The sequence below is a fragment of the Pseudochaenichthys georgianus genome, chromosome 22, assembly GCF_902827115.2.
Source record: "Pseudochaenichthys georgianus chromosome 22, fPseGeo1.2, whole genome shotgun sequence".
Lineage (NCBI taxonomy): Eukaryota > Metazoa > Chordata > Actinopteri > Perciformes > Channichthyidae > Pseudochaenichthys > Pseudochaenichthys georgianus.
This window is the reverse complement of record NC_047524.1, coordinates 12,274,468-12,289,183: the sequence shown is the minus strand read 5'-3', so window position 1 is coordinate 12,289,183 and position 14,716 is coordinate 12,274,468. Positions and strand designations below refer to the sequence as shown.

The window sequence follows — 14,716 nt, the reverse complement described above, 5'->3', positions numbered from 1 at the left end:
ATCTTTCTCTCTGGCTTTTTACATGCTGTAGAAAAAGGTGAACACTCAAAAGCTTATTACTTGGTTTGTAGCACCACCTTTGTCCCTCCCATGGTTTCACTGAGCCATTAACCTGAGGCAGTAGGTTGGCACCATGTCAGACTACTGTTCACATGGTTTCAACTCAGTGACCCTGGGCCCTTCTCACTTCGGTTAAATGGATTCCTTGCGTCCCTCACTTGCGTCGTTTCCCTGCGACTAGTCCCTCCCACCAGGGAAGCATGGAGAGACGCAGGGAAATTAGTTTTAAGAGCAATGGGACATTCTTTCCTCCGGAACGTGACTTGAAGCGACGTCCGTTTGTGATGACGCTGCACAGCTGATCGTCTGACAGCAGCCAGCTCTGTCCCCGTTATTTCCACACCCCCCCCCCCCCCCCGCCTCTGTTAGTACACATTCACTGACACAAACATTTGTATCATCTGTTGTAGACCCAAATACGTTAAAAAAAATAAGAACTCATTCTCAAAAAAGATAAACGCCATTCTTAAATAACGAAAAAAGCGATCATGAAAATGTTTCCAATAAATGAAGAAAATGATTTTTGACCACTTTGTTGTTCAGATATTGTGTGTGTGTGTGTGTGTGTGTGTGTGTGTGTGTGTGTGTGTGTGTGTGTGTGTGTGTGTGTGTGTGTGTGTGTGTGTGTGTGTGTGTGTGTGTGTGTGTGTGTGTGTGTGTGTGTGTGTGTGTGTGTGTGTGTGTGTGTGTGTGTGTGTGTGTGTGTGTGTGTGTGTGTGTGTGTGTGTGTGTGTGTGTGTGTGTGTGTGTGTGTGTGTGTGTGTGTGTGTGTGTGTGTGTGTGTGTGTGTGTGTGTGTGTGTGTGTGTGTGTGTGTGTGTGTGTGTGTGTGTGTGTGTGTGTGTGTGTGTGTGTGTGTGTGTGTGTGTGTGTGTGTGTGTGTGTGTGTGTGTGTGTGGAGAGATATTATCCTCTAATCTGAGTTTGTCATCACCAGAAACTAACATCAATGGCAGTTTAGGTGACCTGATGTACTGGTTGACACACACATACAGTACACACACACACACACACACGGATGGTTTACAGCCCAATTACCCAGCCTGCCTTTGTGCTACAACAGGGCTTTAAATCTTTGGATTCTGCTGTACACAATATAACCTTTGTTGCTCCTTCCTCTTGCCCATCAACCACAGATTCACCTCCGTGTCTCTGTTTGCATGGGATGCTAAACCATCTTTATTTTTGTCCATTAAGAGATTTTTGACTAGCTCAATATCATCTATTGTGCTGCAAGCAATCATTACATGTAGATTCAGGGTTATAAAGGCATATTGTTGGTGCTTTTGGCCAAAATGTATATTTTTCATGATAACTTTGTACTCTGCAAAGTCGAGGCTTGAATCTGGACACACAGCAACTTTGCTCAAACGAAGACCAACATGGAAAGAAAGATGAACAATGAGAAAAGCAAACAGATTGTAAACATTCATTTATACGGGGATCCCAAACATTTCTAAAAGGATGGTTTTTATAATACCACTCTGTGTTTGTGGTCTTGACACTGATGTTTGGATTTTCTAACACATACAGTACGGACCATTGTTTGTCACTATCTGTTCTTCTACGCACAAAATTCTTTATTATTCCGCCTGTTATTTTGGCCCTCTTCTTCTCCTACATTCCACATCGCAGAAACTCCGTTGAAACATCAAAACGTTCAGCTCGGTCGGGAATCGATGGCAATTACTTTTTTCATTCATAACTTTCATAATTCCAGAGATATGGCCCATCATTCATCACATTTTTAACATTTTAACTTTAACATTGTGCAGCTCGTTATGGCAGAGTGCGTGATGTCAGAGTTAGAGTGGAGTACAGTTTGAAATTTGCCTTAATTCCCAAACCCTACATTCCTGAGACATAATTTTTCATGACAAACGTAGGAAAACATCTCGTAGCTTGAAAAATTACTAATAATCAAGCAAAAATAATTAAACAAAATGCCTCTTGACTCTTGAGGGCATGAAGTGACAACAACTTTCAACATGCCTCCATTAAAGCCCATTGTAATTTCAGGCTGATATTTCCTCACGGTAGCAGCCGCACACCTTTAGTTAAACTGCTAAAAAGGCCACATTATTAACCCGAAAGTATTCTTTTGAAAGTAATAAGTTACATTACAATATTACTGTCTCTATAATGTAATGCGTTACATTACTTTAGTTACCTTTGAGTTACTTTCACCAAAATAACCGCAAAAGAATGGCTAGTTATTTTAAATGCTAAAATGTGGTTTAGTGTAGCTCATTATACATCCAGTGAAGGGCAAAGTGGTATAGCATAACAACTGTGTAGGCCCTTGAATACTCAATTCTGATTGTAACTTCTTAACATGTGACACATTGTTAATACAGTACAGACCACTGTCAATGACTATAATGAAGGTTGCTAAGGAGGATCAAGAAAGAGAAAGGAAAATAGGTTAAAAGACGGAGCGCTGGACGTCACATAAATCACCAGAAGAAGGCAGACAGGAAGTAAACAATAACAGGACACGGAATGGGCTCGGTAGTTTGTTTAGTATATGGCCATGTGCAGGCCCGGTTCCAGAACAAAATGACTCCGGGTGCCTCTGAGATTACAGGGGGCGCAGCAGTAGTAGGTTTACATGAGCAATAGTGGCCGGCAACAGCAATGAAAAATAGCATTGATGGTCCCCAATGAACAGATCATGGCATTTGTTATGTTTTGAAACCAAGCAAGTGAGAACATTTTAAGTGTGTGAAAAGTGCAATCCTGAAATATTTCATATAGTCCAAAGTGGACTGTGGCAAAGACTGTTTATGCACAAAAGCTTCAAAACTGTACTGATAAAACAAATGAGAAGATATTGTAAATCAAGGCACATATTATTTAAACCAGCTCATGGTTTGAAATGGCAAACATTGAAAAGCAAAAGTATTATTAAAACCATGTAGCCTACTAAATCATCACCTTGGTCCCATCATATACTCTGGGAAGATAGTAATAGTTACTGTGCTTGAAAACTGGTATCACATCATCATGTGAGGTTGACTTTGTGACCTGGAGAATATTTCAGCTGCAACATTAGCTTGTTGATGAGCTTGGGATATGAGATCTTTTTGTAGCCATTCATGGTGAAGGCATCTGTGCTATTGTATGCATTATTTTTGACCCAACATTTCTACAGGCATGGCAGAATATGGCACTATTTTCACATGAATATTCCTGTGTCTATTTTTATACCACGAGCTGCAAAATGACCGCCTAACCCCAATGTACAGGCGGGTACTTGTTTAGATATACCTGGGCAGGCTCTGTTTTGCCGTGGTATCCTGGCTGGCACCTGTGGGCCGCAGAGGGGCCGTAGTTTTGGGAGACGAAGACTGCTGCTCCGGGGCCAGCGAGTCAGGCGGGAGTAAGCTAGTGTCCACAACGGAGGGTAACGTGATGTCCCCATCTGACCCGTTGCTACTGTCTGCAGTAGATGCAGTGTTGCTGGCGTTTTAGTGATGGTTGCTTTAATCATTTTCGTATAAATGATTATCCACAGTGTGTCACTGCTGTGAAAGCACTTTGGAAATGATGCACGCACAGCGGAGCAGGTCACGCGCACCTGACACAATTTGTTGTTTGTATTTTTCGCTCCGTTCTCTTTTTTGAATAGAGGGTGAATAACATTCAACTGCCCCGAAGATCCTGACGCGAAGCCTGAAGGGTAAACACACTAGCTTTACTAATCTATCCGCACAATTTGTCTGGTGTCGGAATGTCTCGCTATGTTAGTACATTCTTAAAAAACAAAACGCCATTTAATTTCGGGTTGAAATGTGTTGTAACTGCGTTACTGAGCATTGTAACGGGTAATATATTACCCACATTTCATTAGTAGTGCGTTACATTACTTCGTTAAAGCAAAAAGTAATATATTACTGTAACTCCATTACTTTTGTAACGCGTTACACCCAACACTGGTCATAACACACAGGTGTTCGTGTTTAACAGACTGTCTGAGCCTATTATTTTCTGTCTGATGGAGACTGCATACTGACTTCAACATGTTCCACCTATTTTATACATTATTGGTGACACACAGCTGTCGTCGTTAGCTCAAATATAAACACCTGTCATGGAACACGATGATGTCACATTGACAGGTTTGGTAACATGCAGCCATCAACGCATCTAACCGGTCCAGTTTCTTCAAATACCGTTGCCATGGCAACACAATGCTCGCCATGAAACACGGTTTTCTCATAACTTCAGTGAAAATGCTCCAAATGGCCCAAACCTTCACAGGTTTGGTAACGATGCAGCCGTCAAAGCATCTAAGCGTATTATGGGGTGTCATCAAATGCCGTTGCCATGGCGACAGACCACTCGCCATGAAACACGATGTCGCAGTAACTCCAATGGACATGGTCCAATCGTCCCCGAATCTTCACTTGTATATCACTGGTCCATGCCTCAACAGCTCTACGCCAATTATGGGGTTTCATCATATGCCGTTTCCATGGATGGATGGGTATCCCTCGCCATAAAACATGATGTCGCTATAACTCCTATGAATCAAAAAGTGCTCAAACTTCACATGTGTGCCAACAGTCCAGCCATGAAGACATCTACGGGACATGCTGTTGCCATGGCAACACAATGCTCACCATGAAACACAGTTTTCTCATAACTTCAGTAAAAATGCTCCAAACGGCCCAAAACTTCACAGGTTTGGTAACGATGCAGCCATAAACGCATCTAAGCGTATTATGGGATGTCATCAAATGCCGTTGGCATGGCGACAGATCATTTGCCATCAAGTTAGTTCAAAAGTTTGTAGTTAAAATATTCTGCTGCTTGTCCAAGCCTTTTCACTTTCTTTTCTTCTCTCATCACACATTCAAGCCCCCAGTGTTCATGTATCATTTCAATCTAAATTCTTCACTTTCTTCTTACACATTACATTTTAGCATAGCAATTCAGCATAAAGCATTCCCACTAGCAATTTCTTCAGGAATTGCATTCTCTAGTTATGTTATATTCCCTAACTCCTCGAAAAAGTTGTTCACACTCAGCAAATGCAGAATGAGTAGCTAATTGTGTGGATGTACCGATTATCTTGTGACTAACTTGTTGTTAATGGCATGGTGGGGAGTAATGAGGGAAGATGAAGCACAAATATGTTGTAAAGCTTTGTTTTGTTTTAGCTTATTTCACCAAGGAGCATAAGGCATCAGGCTAACCTGAGAAACTGGTTATAACCTGAATGATTGTCCTCTTGTGAAGTTCATCCTGCGTTTGACACTGTTGACCACAACATATTACTCGTCCGACTAGAAAACTGGGTGGGACTTTCGGAGACAGTTCTACATTGGTTTGAATCCTACTTAAAGGACAGAAACAACTTTGTTTCTGTAGGTAAATACACATCTGAGTTGACAAATATGACATGTGGGGTACCTCAAGGCTCCATCTTGGGGCCTCTTCTCTTTAACATCTACATGCTACCACTGGCTCAGATAATGAAAAACAACAAAATAAGTTACCATAGCTATGCGGATGACACACAAATGTACATAACAATTTCACCAGGAGACTATGCTCCAATTCAAACACTGAGTAAGTGCATTGAACAAATCAATGACTGGATGTGTCAGAACTTTCTCCAATTAAACAAAGATAAAACTGAGGTAATGGTTTTTGGAGCCAAGGCAGAACGTATAAAAGTTAGCGCTGAGCTTCAGTCTGCAATGTTCAAAACAACAGATAAAGCCAGAAATCTAGGTGTAGTCATGGACTCTGACCTGAGTTTCAACAGTCACATTAAAACAGTTACTAAATCAGCCTACTATTACCTAAAGAATATATCTAGGATTAAAAGACTAATGTCACAGCAGGATTTGGAAAAACTTGTCCATGCTTTTATCTTCAGTAGACTGGACTACTGTAATGGTGTCTTTACAGGTCTCACTAAAAAATATATTAGAAAGCTGCAGCTAATTCAGAACGCTGCTGCTGGGGTCCTCACTAACACTAAGAAAGTGGATCACATCACTCCTGTTCTGAAGTCTTTACACTGGCTTCCTGTGTGTCAAAGAATAGATTTCAAAATACTGCTGCTGGTTTATAAAGCTTTGAATGGTTTAGGCCCAAAATACATTTCTGACCTACTGCTAAATTATGAACCATCCAGATCTCTCAGGTCTTCAGGGACTGGTCAGCTTTCTGTCCCCAGAGTCAGAACAAAACATGGAAAAGCAGCGTTCAGTTATTATGGTCCAAATATCTGGAACAAACTCCCAGAAACCTGCAGATCCGCTGCAACTCTACTTTTAAATCCAGACTAAAGACTTTTCTTTTTGCCGCTGCTTTTAATTAAACTATTTACATCTTAAACTGCACTGTAACTTTTATCCATGTATTTTTTCTTTTAATGTTTATTTTATTATCTTTTCTTTTTAATGACTAATTTTAAATGCCATTTTCTTAATGTTTTTCGTTTTTTGTAAAGCACTTTGAATTGCCTATATAAATAAACTTGCCTTGCCTTGCCTTCAATGTTTGGCTCACAGTGTATCTGGGTCAAAAGTGTTTGAAAAAAAGAAGAAGAATTAATTGGCTAATATAATGTTATAAGTTGGCATTCAAATATCAAAATTGTGCTAAAGAATCGAGTATTAGTTAATCTCAGCAGTAAACTTGGTGAGCATTGTCGTTATACCAGTATAGATTGATGGTTGAAATGACAAAAAAACTATCTACGTTAGATATCAATATTTTTTCACAGTACCATATAATGTGTGTAATAGTGTGTTATGCCAGTCTGATGTAGATTTATGACTGAAACGCTCATAGGACAAAACCAAAGAGGGATTTTGTGAATGAATGCGGCGGGACTGTGCACTTCCAGTCCAAATATCGGAGTGCTTCATCATGCAGGAACAGACTACAAACCTAGCAGACTTGAACCAGATGCCCCTCCGACTTATGATCCATCCATCTATTCACTTCATGCCCTCCTCCATCCATTCATGGCTGCTATGGGCCTAGTTGTCCTTGCCGTTGCTAAACCCTGATTGTGACTTGTGCCGCCAGGAAGAAAAAGGTTTATGATGGCACATATACAGTACACACAGGGGCAAAACAAACACTCACTCATCAACGGTCCTCTTGTAAGGGATATTCATTCATAATCATATCTTATCACACACACCTACACGGCTTGTAGCTGTACTTCAAAGCATCGTCTCAAACGCTTCCGATCAGAAAATTGCTTTCTGAGTGTATGGCCTTGCTTCTTGTATCATCTCTTTTCTTGCAAAAAGGATGCTTGGAGTTGGAGACAGACACAGTTGCCATAGTTTCCCGCTTCTCCCTCTCAGGGTCGATTTAAGGAAAATGTACCAAGCAGTTACTCATCTTTTAAAGTTTTCATTAATATGGATACTGATGGTGTTATCTCTTATCTGCCCTTTCTTCTTCTCTCTTGATTTAATAAAACCTTTGCCTTCTTTTCTCTCTATCCATCTCCCTAGATCTGTTTCTCGCTCTCAGCAGTTTTTAGCATTGCCCCAGAGCATTTAACCTTTAGCATTGGTTACCATGGCAACAGTGTAATATGCAGAACATGAAATGCAACGTTTCATCAACAACAACATTTTTCATAGTACATTTATTGACAACTGAAAACTACATGGATCTGTTTTCCTCCAAGATGAAGCCATTCCTATTTTGGCATCTCTGTGTATTACTGGCACCTGAATGTTAACAATGAGTTGACCCTTTCTGGGCTTCAGGATGGATTTTATTAACACTTGTTTTAACAGAGTTGGCTATGACCAAAGGCAGGGCTCCAAGTTTTCACCAGCCAAATACTTGTTGTCCCTGCTGGCCGCATCTTTCATATTTCCGGCAGCTTTGGCGAGTGGACAAGTCATTTTTCACTTCTGAACTCCCTTTAGCAGCAGCCGCATTTTAACTCCCTCTGCTCTTCGTTGTAGTTTGACGGCCCCCAACTTCACTTATCAGCTGTCACACCACCTTATTGAAGCCCCAGCAGGCAGTTGTGTGGGGATAACAAGCTTTGAATAACCCTGTTATAGTGACAGACACAGATAATGACTTGCTGGTGAACATAGTTGAGCATTTGGCAGCTAATGAAGCCAGATATTTCCCTCGGGAGATGGTGGAGATCAAACTCGGGGCTTAAAACATGGAGTTAACTTTTACATGTTCATGTTTATCAATTCCAATCTATCGTACACCCTAAAATGCATATTGCATCGGGATCTAGCACCAATAACAAACCAAAACAACTTTTACAGCACTGATTAGACGGTTACATGTTTGCCTTTAATGGTGAAGTGTGAAGAACAGGAGGGGTTAGTTCCTCTCATCTGGCCTCAGTGGAGAATAATGAAAGCTTGGCTGCCTGGTTGGTTAAATATTTGCCACAAATGTCTTCATCTCAAGTGTTGCAGTCAGTGGAGTTAATATATAAAAAAGTCTGGTTGTGTTAGGAACTAGGCACAAGGTTGTGAATAGTGTTAAAGACAACAAGTCAGGAAAAAGGCCTACGCCAGTGTTTTGATTTATGCCCACGTGTGTTTGTGAGTGGGGGCATTTGGCAAGAGCTTTGGTCGATATTTAAGGAAAGCGAAGAACCACGAGAAGGAGGAAGTAGGAAGTATTGACCGAGATATGAAGCTGCTATTATTGGCTGGTGTGAGGAGTTAGAGCTGTGTGAGTGGGAAAGGTTACACGATGATGGAGAAATTAGAGAGGGGTGACGGAAAGAGAATTGCTCATGTGATGTGTTTGTTTTCTGGTTTATGGGTTGTACTCTGTGTACATGCAGGTCTTGCTCTGTATTCCATGCATGGTGATGTAGAGTACTCCACATTTTCACTGCAGTCAGCCAGCTCAGCTTTAACTATGATGACATCATTGTTTATATTACCAGCACCCACTCTTTCTTCTCTTCCTCTCCCTCATCCCTCGTCCCTCTCTCTTTTGTTCCCTTTTACCCCCTCATGCCATTTTTGTCCCTCTTGTACTTATTTATTTATTGACCATCGCTGCTGCTGTGGATATTACAAAAGTCCATTACAGCCTGTGGCCTGGCGCTGAATAGCCTATCATCTTACCGCTATCTTTGCTAGTGATATTAATAGTACAGATACTGTACCAGCAAAGGATTTCCTGTAGCATCCATGCTAATCCTGTCACTTCCTCATAACTTTGTCTATAACATTTGATATCAAATCTTTGTCAAGATTTCCTACTCACTAAACATTTGCTGGTGTCATTCAATGATCAGTGTATTGGTCAGCTTGGTCAGTGTAGTAATATTTTGTGAATCAAGTGTTTTTCTTAAACAAATCATGATGTATTTTGACTTTGTGTGGTTGTAGTGCATCGATGCTATGATTGTAAATAGATACACAGATGGTCTGCTAAACAAGGATGGGTATTAATCACAGCCCTGCCCTCCAATCCACCAAAGGGTCAAATATCAACACATGTTACCTCTAGGCTCAGGCCGTATCAATGTGCTTGGAATACGAGGGTATTTAGAAATACCGAATGTATGGTTTTCAATATTGTCAAAAATGCAGACGCTTTCTTCCTAATAAACTAACAACAACATGCTGGATTAAGGTGATGTAGTGTAGTGTACAGAATGAGCTACCAGAAATCCGTTTCTACTGGTTAAAAGGGCACCTCAGCTGAGATGGATGGTGAGTGTGAGAGGTAGGAATGCCAATATGAGCATGAGTTTAGTCCCTATGAAATTGGCGAGCAGAATTCTTCCAACTACCAAAGCAGTTTATTATCCACATGATTTAATGTAAGTGCATGTCTACCACCACCACCACATCAACTCCACTTCATCCCACTGATGTGTAATTAAAATAACCTTTGACTTAAACCATTTACCAAACTATATACTCTTTAAAAAAATATATTCTGTTGTTGTGATGTAATGTACTAAAAGGAGAACTGATTGCTCATTGTTTAAGTGTCTCTTATACTCAAGTCACACGTGTCATTTTAATACAATGTAATATACATTTAGTTGAAGCTTCTCTCATCTAATCTTTGGCTAATACACAGATAATCACCGTGAGGGATGAGTACTACAGGTCTTAGCCAGCCTGAATCTTGACCTGAACTTTCTTTGTTCTCCATTGGTCTCTTCTTTTATGATGGCCTTTAAATCAGTTCTCATTCTTTCTGCCCCACACTAAGCTACTATTAAGGCACCATGATGTCTTAGGATTGCTCTGGGAATGGTTAAATGTCCATCTGCAGCACTGCTTCTACCCACTCCTTCCTTCCCTCCCTTCATCTCTTGTCTCAGGAACTTGTCATCTGTGGCTGACAGGAAATAAACTATCCGAAGGAGTTAGCTCTGCCCTCTGAAATGTGGCCAGTTTCTTTGGTACCTGCCTTCAGAGTTAATAAAGGGGTAGAGAGGACAGAGTTCCAGACAAAAACAAAGAGACATTCCTGCCTCTCCCTGACAGATGTCCGTGCCTGTCTGCACACATGCGCACAAAGACGCATTTGTATGGACAATCACATACACAAACCCTTTTTTAATAAGCTCAACATTCTTACATCTCTGCATACAGAGCTGGAGACACTCATTTCTCTGTTCAAGCTACCTCTTTCTAAAATGTTCATCATCTCACAACCTAAAAGATCTCAAACGATTCTGTTATTGTCTCTTATACATTACTCTCTAGGGTGTTTAGTGTGAAATGGATAGTAAAACGGTTATAAATGATTGTTGGAGTGCATCCAAGGGTTGGAGATGGATGGAGAGAGAAAAGAAGGTAAAGGGCAACCAGGCCATCCCTTCGAAAAAGGTGCTTTAATCTGCATTTGTTTTTTAAGCAATCTGCGGTTCTAAATGTTAATAAGCATGAGTCAATTAGTGAGGTCTGGTGAGAACAAAGTAAGTGTCATTCTGGAGGAGATAGGACTTCAGAGTTGTGTGTGTGTGTGTGTGTGTGTGTGTGTGTGTGTGTGTGTGTGTGTGTGTGTGTGTGTGTGTGTGTGTGTGTGTGTGTGTGTGTGTGTGTGTGTGTGTGTGTGTGTGTGTGTGTGTGTGTGTGTGTGTGTGTGTGTGTGTGTGTGTGTGTGTGTGTGTGTGTGTGTGTGTGTGTGTGTGTGTGTGTGTGTGTGTGTGTGTGTGTGTGTGTGTGTGTGTGTGTGTGTGTGTGTGTGTGTGTGTGTGTGTGTGTGTGTGTGTGTGTGTGTGTGTGTGTGTGTGTGTGTGTGTGTGTGTGTGTGTGTGTGTGTGTGTGTGTGTGTGTGGAGATAGGATATTTGTTTTCATAGTAATGAGACTGAGACACGGTTGGTTGGTTGGTTGGTTGGATTGTTTAGACTACTGTCTCCTCCATGTTCACTAGTCATCTTTGCTGTCTCCACTCTGGACTTTCTCACTTTCTCCACCTCTAAGCTGTCATGCTCTTGAAAACTTCCAGGTGCTCCTCCGGTCTCATTTCCCAGGAAAAAGTAGAGGCTACAGTGAGACAAGCACTGTAATTGTCTTGTCTTTTTCAGCTGGCTCGCAGTCCGAATGAGATTTTTTTCTTTCTACGCTTCATGCCAATATACAGCGCTTCCTCCCTCCCTCCCTCTTTATGTATGTACTTCACTTTGTTCACATCTAGTCTTCTAAACCTTAGGGTCATAGAAAGCTGGTGAGGGCCATGGTGTACTGCTTTACGTTGACAAAGCATGTTAGTTAAATGTCTAAACCTGTGCAGCCTTTGCTGTGTTTGGACAGGTTTCAAAACCCTGCATGCTCCCCCTCTGTCCCTCTTTTTGTCCATCATGCTGTAATTAATGTCAAACCCAACAGTGTGTTCTGGAGGAGGCGTGGGCTAACATGGTTAACATGCCCTTACTTGGCTATAGCTCCTATCTCGGGGCCTCTTTTTTGGAGTGCTGTCCTGGCTGTAGACCTGTACTACTGGCCCCTGGTGTTTATCAAATACCATTACACCACATCTGTCTGATAATTCTTTGGAGCTGTCAAAAATACCCAAGTTATTGGAGTTGCAACGCAAGCTCTTACTTTAATGACAACCAATGTTTTTATTTAGCCAGAACCGAGTCCCAAGTAATTTTCAATCTTCAAACTGGATTTTCATTCTCTCTGAAGTCTCTGATTCTTGACGAGCATTATTTTAGCATGCAATCAATTTCCTCCCGTTCTCTGGGAACTCCTGTTGTTGCCAACAGAGGATTGTGTCATCAGAAAGAATGCCTAATTATACAAAGTGAAGCTCTCTTTTAGTCAACATCACATACACATGCCTAAAGTAGTTGAGTAGACTTGTCTGGAACTGTTACTGCCACAGTGTCTTTCCCAACCCCCCCCCAGCCAAAGCTGCGTTTGATTCCCAATGAGAATATGCTTTCCAAGAGCCTGCAGCTCTAAGTTCATATCATCCCATATCCATCCAAAACCACTCTGTCTGCTGCTCATATCCATTTTCATAACTTTACTTAACTTCCTATTTCTGTGCGTGCAAATTGTATCAGTCATTGTGGTATTGCATACAGAAGGTGTTGGCTAACTGAGACACAGAGGCTGTTAATTTGTCTAACCGTGTCACACATCTACTGACACTAGTGACATGGACAGATCTGGACATGTGGAGGCTCATATTTCACACCAAAACCCGCACAAGAGAGGCAAGTGGCAGCTTGAGTTCGTGTTTGTTTGTCATTAACCTCTAGTCGATGTGAAGTGAGCGTCTTTGTGAGTGTGGGTGGTGCCGGGGGGGTTGGATGTGTTGAGGATTGGAGACGTGTGTGTGTGTGGCTGTGAAGTGCACGGAAATGCAGGAGGATGTATTTATCCTCCTCTAACCCTAAAACACCTTGTAAATAGTTACGTTTGACGGCACATTTGAACCTAAACTGCTTTCCTTGTATTCTACATGTGCTATCAATTAACAAAGCAGTGCTAATCCATAAAAACACTTTCTGTTTCAGTTAGTGTTTATCCTGTGCGTTGTTGCACTAAATAATCATATAGACCAAATTAAATGCAAACGTCCAAATACAAATCTGTTTAAAGCAGAAAAAGACCTTTTGCACTATGTTAATTACTCTTTAAACTGTAAGATAAGCCTCGAGGGTCTTCACTAGCTCATGTAATCACTTCTACATTTGAGATATTCCCAGTACCTTTTCAATCGTGATCAGTCAGATAACATTGGGGATATTTAAAGCGCATCTGAGCAGCAGTTACTGCTAGCAGATACATGTTTAAATGATCGAGAAGGAAGGAAGCGAGATTCAGTTAAAGAAAAGAGGAAGTGAGAGAACTAGGAGTGGAGAGAAGCTTCCTGTCACTTGTGTGGCAACCATCACCATCTGACCCGTTTCTAACCTCTTGTGTGAATGTTTGTTTTGAATGCGATGCCTTCAAGAATACTTGTGCACTCATGTCAAGTAAATCTGTATTATCTATAGTTTGTTTTTATATTTAAATGTATTTAAAGCACTTATTATTTTTGTAACCTACGTTTTTTAACCTCCAACACAACAATCCTCCCCTCCCAGAAAGATTCTCATATCACCTGGAAAGAGAGGGACTTTGCCAATATTAGAAATCAGGTAAGTTCTGGTCATATCTCCTGTACAGCCGCTTTATATTCGATCTGCAGCTCCTCTTCTGCTAAGCAAGCACACTCAGGCTTAATGTTGCTCACATCTAGTAACATGTTATCCACTGCAGGCTTAAACACTTTTGCCTTTTTTGTCTCTGCCCTCTGAAACTTCAATTCCAAAATGTTCACGCCACCCTCTTCTTAGTTTGCAATGACGTGACGTAGCTCTGCTAACAGCTCGATTATGATACTGTTTGGTTAAGAGAGAGGTTGACGCACTGGATGCACTGTCATTGTTCAAGTGGTATTTGCTGCACAAAGCGCAATAAAGTGAAATATTTGGGGGGGGGAAGTAAATGAGAGGGCACTTAAGGAATAGTGTAAGCTTTTTTTTAAGGGGCAGGATAAGCAGGACTGGACTACATGAGAGGAAAGAGAGGGACATGCCTTTCCACAGACCGGAAAATATCTCATCTGCAGGCAGTGAGTCGTCTGAATCGTCCTAACACATAGAGGTGACAGCTCATAGTCTTTCCTCTAGCTTCTACTCTGTTGAATTGTGGGTAAAAGCATGTAGCTTTGAGTGAAAGGTATTCACCACAAAAAAACAGTTGCGTTCAAATCTATTTACAATGGTGAAGTGTCATGATCACATGGAGCCGGGTTAAATCAACACGGATTCACAGTTAATGCCATTGTAACATGCGAGTACTTTTGATATGTGCAGCAGAAAGACACAACCATATTTCCATATTCTTTATCTTGTTTCTCTATTGTTTCAATTTTAACTCCACTCTCTTCCTCTCTCTCTTTACCTAAAATGCTATCTCTCTCGCTTACCCGCAGATGTGTGTGTGTGTGTGTGTGTGTGTGTGTGTGTGTGTGTGTGTGTGTGTGTGTGTGTGTGTGTGTGTGTGTGTGTGTGTGTGTGTGTGTGTGTGTGTGTGTGTGTGTGTGTGTGTGTGTGTGTGTGTGTGTGTGTGTGTGTGTGTGTGTGTGTGTGTGTGTGTGTGTGTGTGTGTGTGTGTGTGTGTGTGTGTGTGTGTGTGTGTGTGTGTG

At 41.3% G+C, this 14,716-nt stretch overlaps 1 protein-coding gene across 2 annotated transcripts in view; it reads left to right on the top strand.

Annotated features, from left to right (window-relative positions):
• rps6ka1 (ribosomal protein S6 kinase a, polypeptide 1) overlaps positions 1-14,716 on the top strand; it is a 53,252-nt gene that overhangs the window by 26,508 nt on the left and 12,028 nt on the right. The window contains exons 1-2 of one of the 2 annotated variants that reach the window (XM_034111186.2): positions 12,600-12,734; positions 13,611-13,664. The exons of the other annotated variant lie outside the window; for it this stretch is intronic. Coding sequence (XP_033967077.1) covers positions 12,693-12,734; positions 13,611-13,664 — 96 coding nt within the window. The 5' untranslated portion in view covers positions 12,600-12,692. Of the gene's footprint in view, positions 1-12,599; positions 12,735-13,610; positions 13,665-14,716 lie in introns of those variants that run through there. 2 annotated transcript variants of the gene reach the window in all.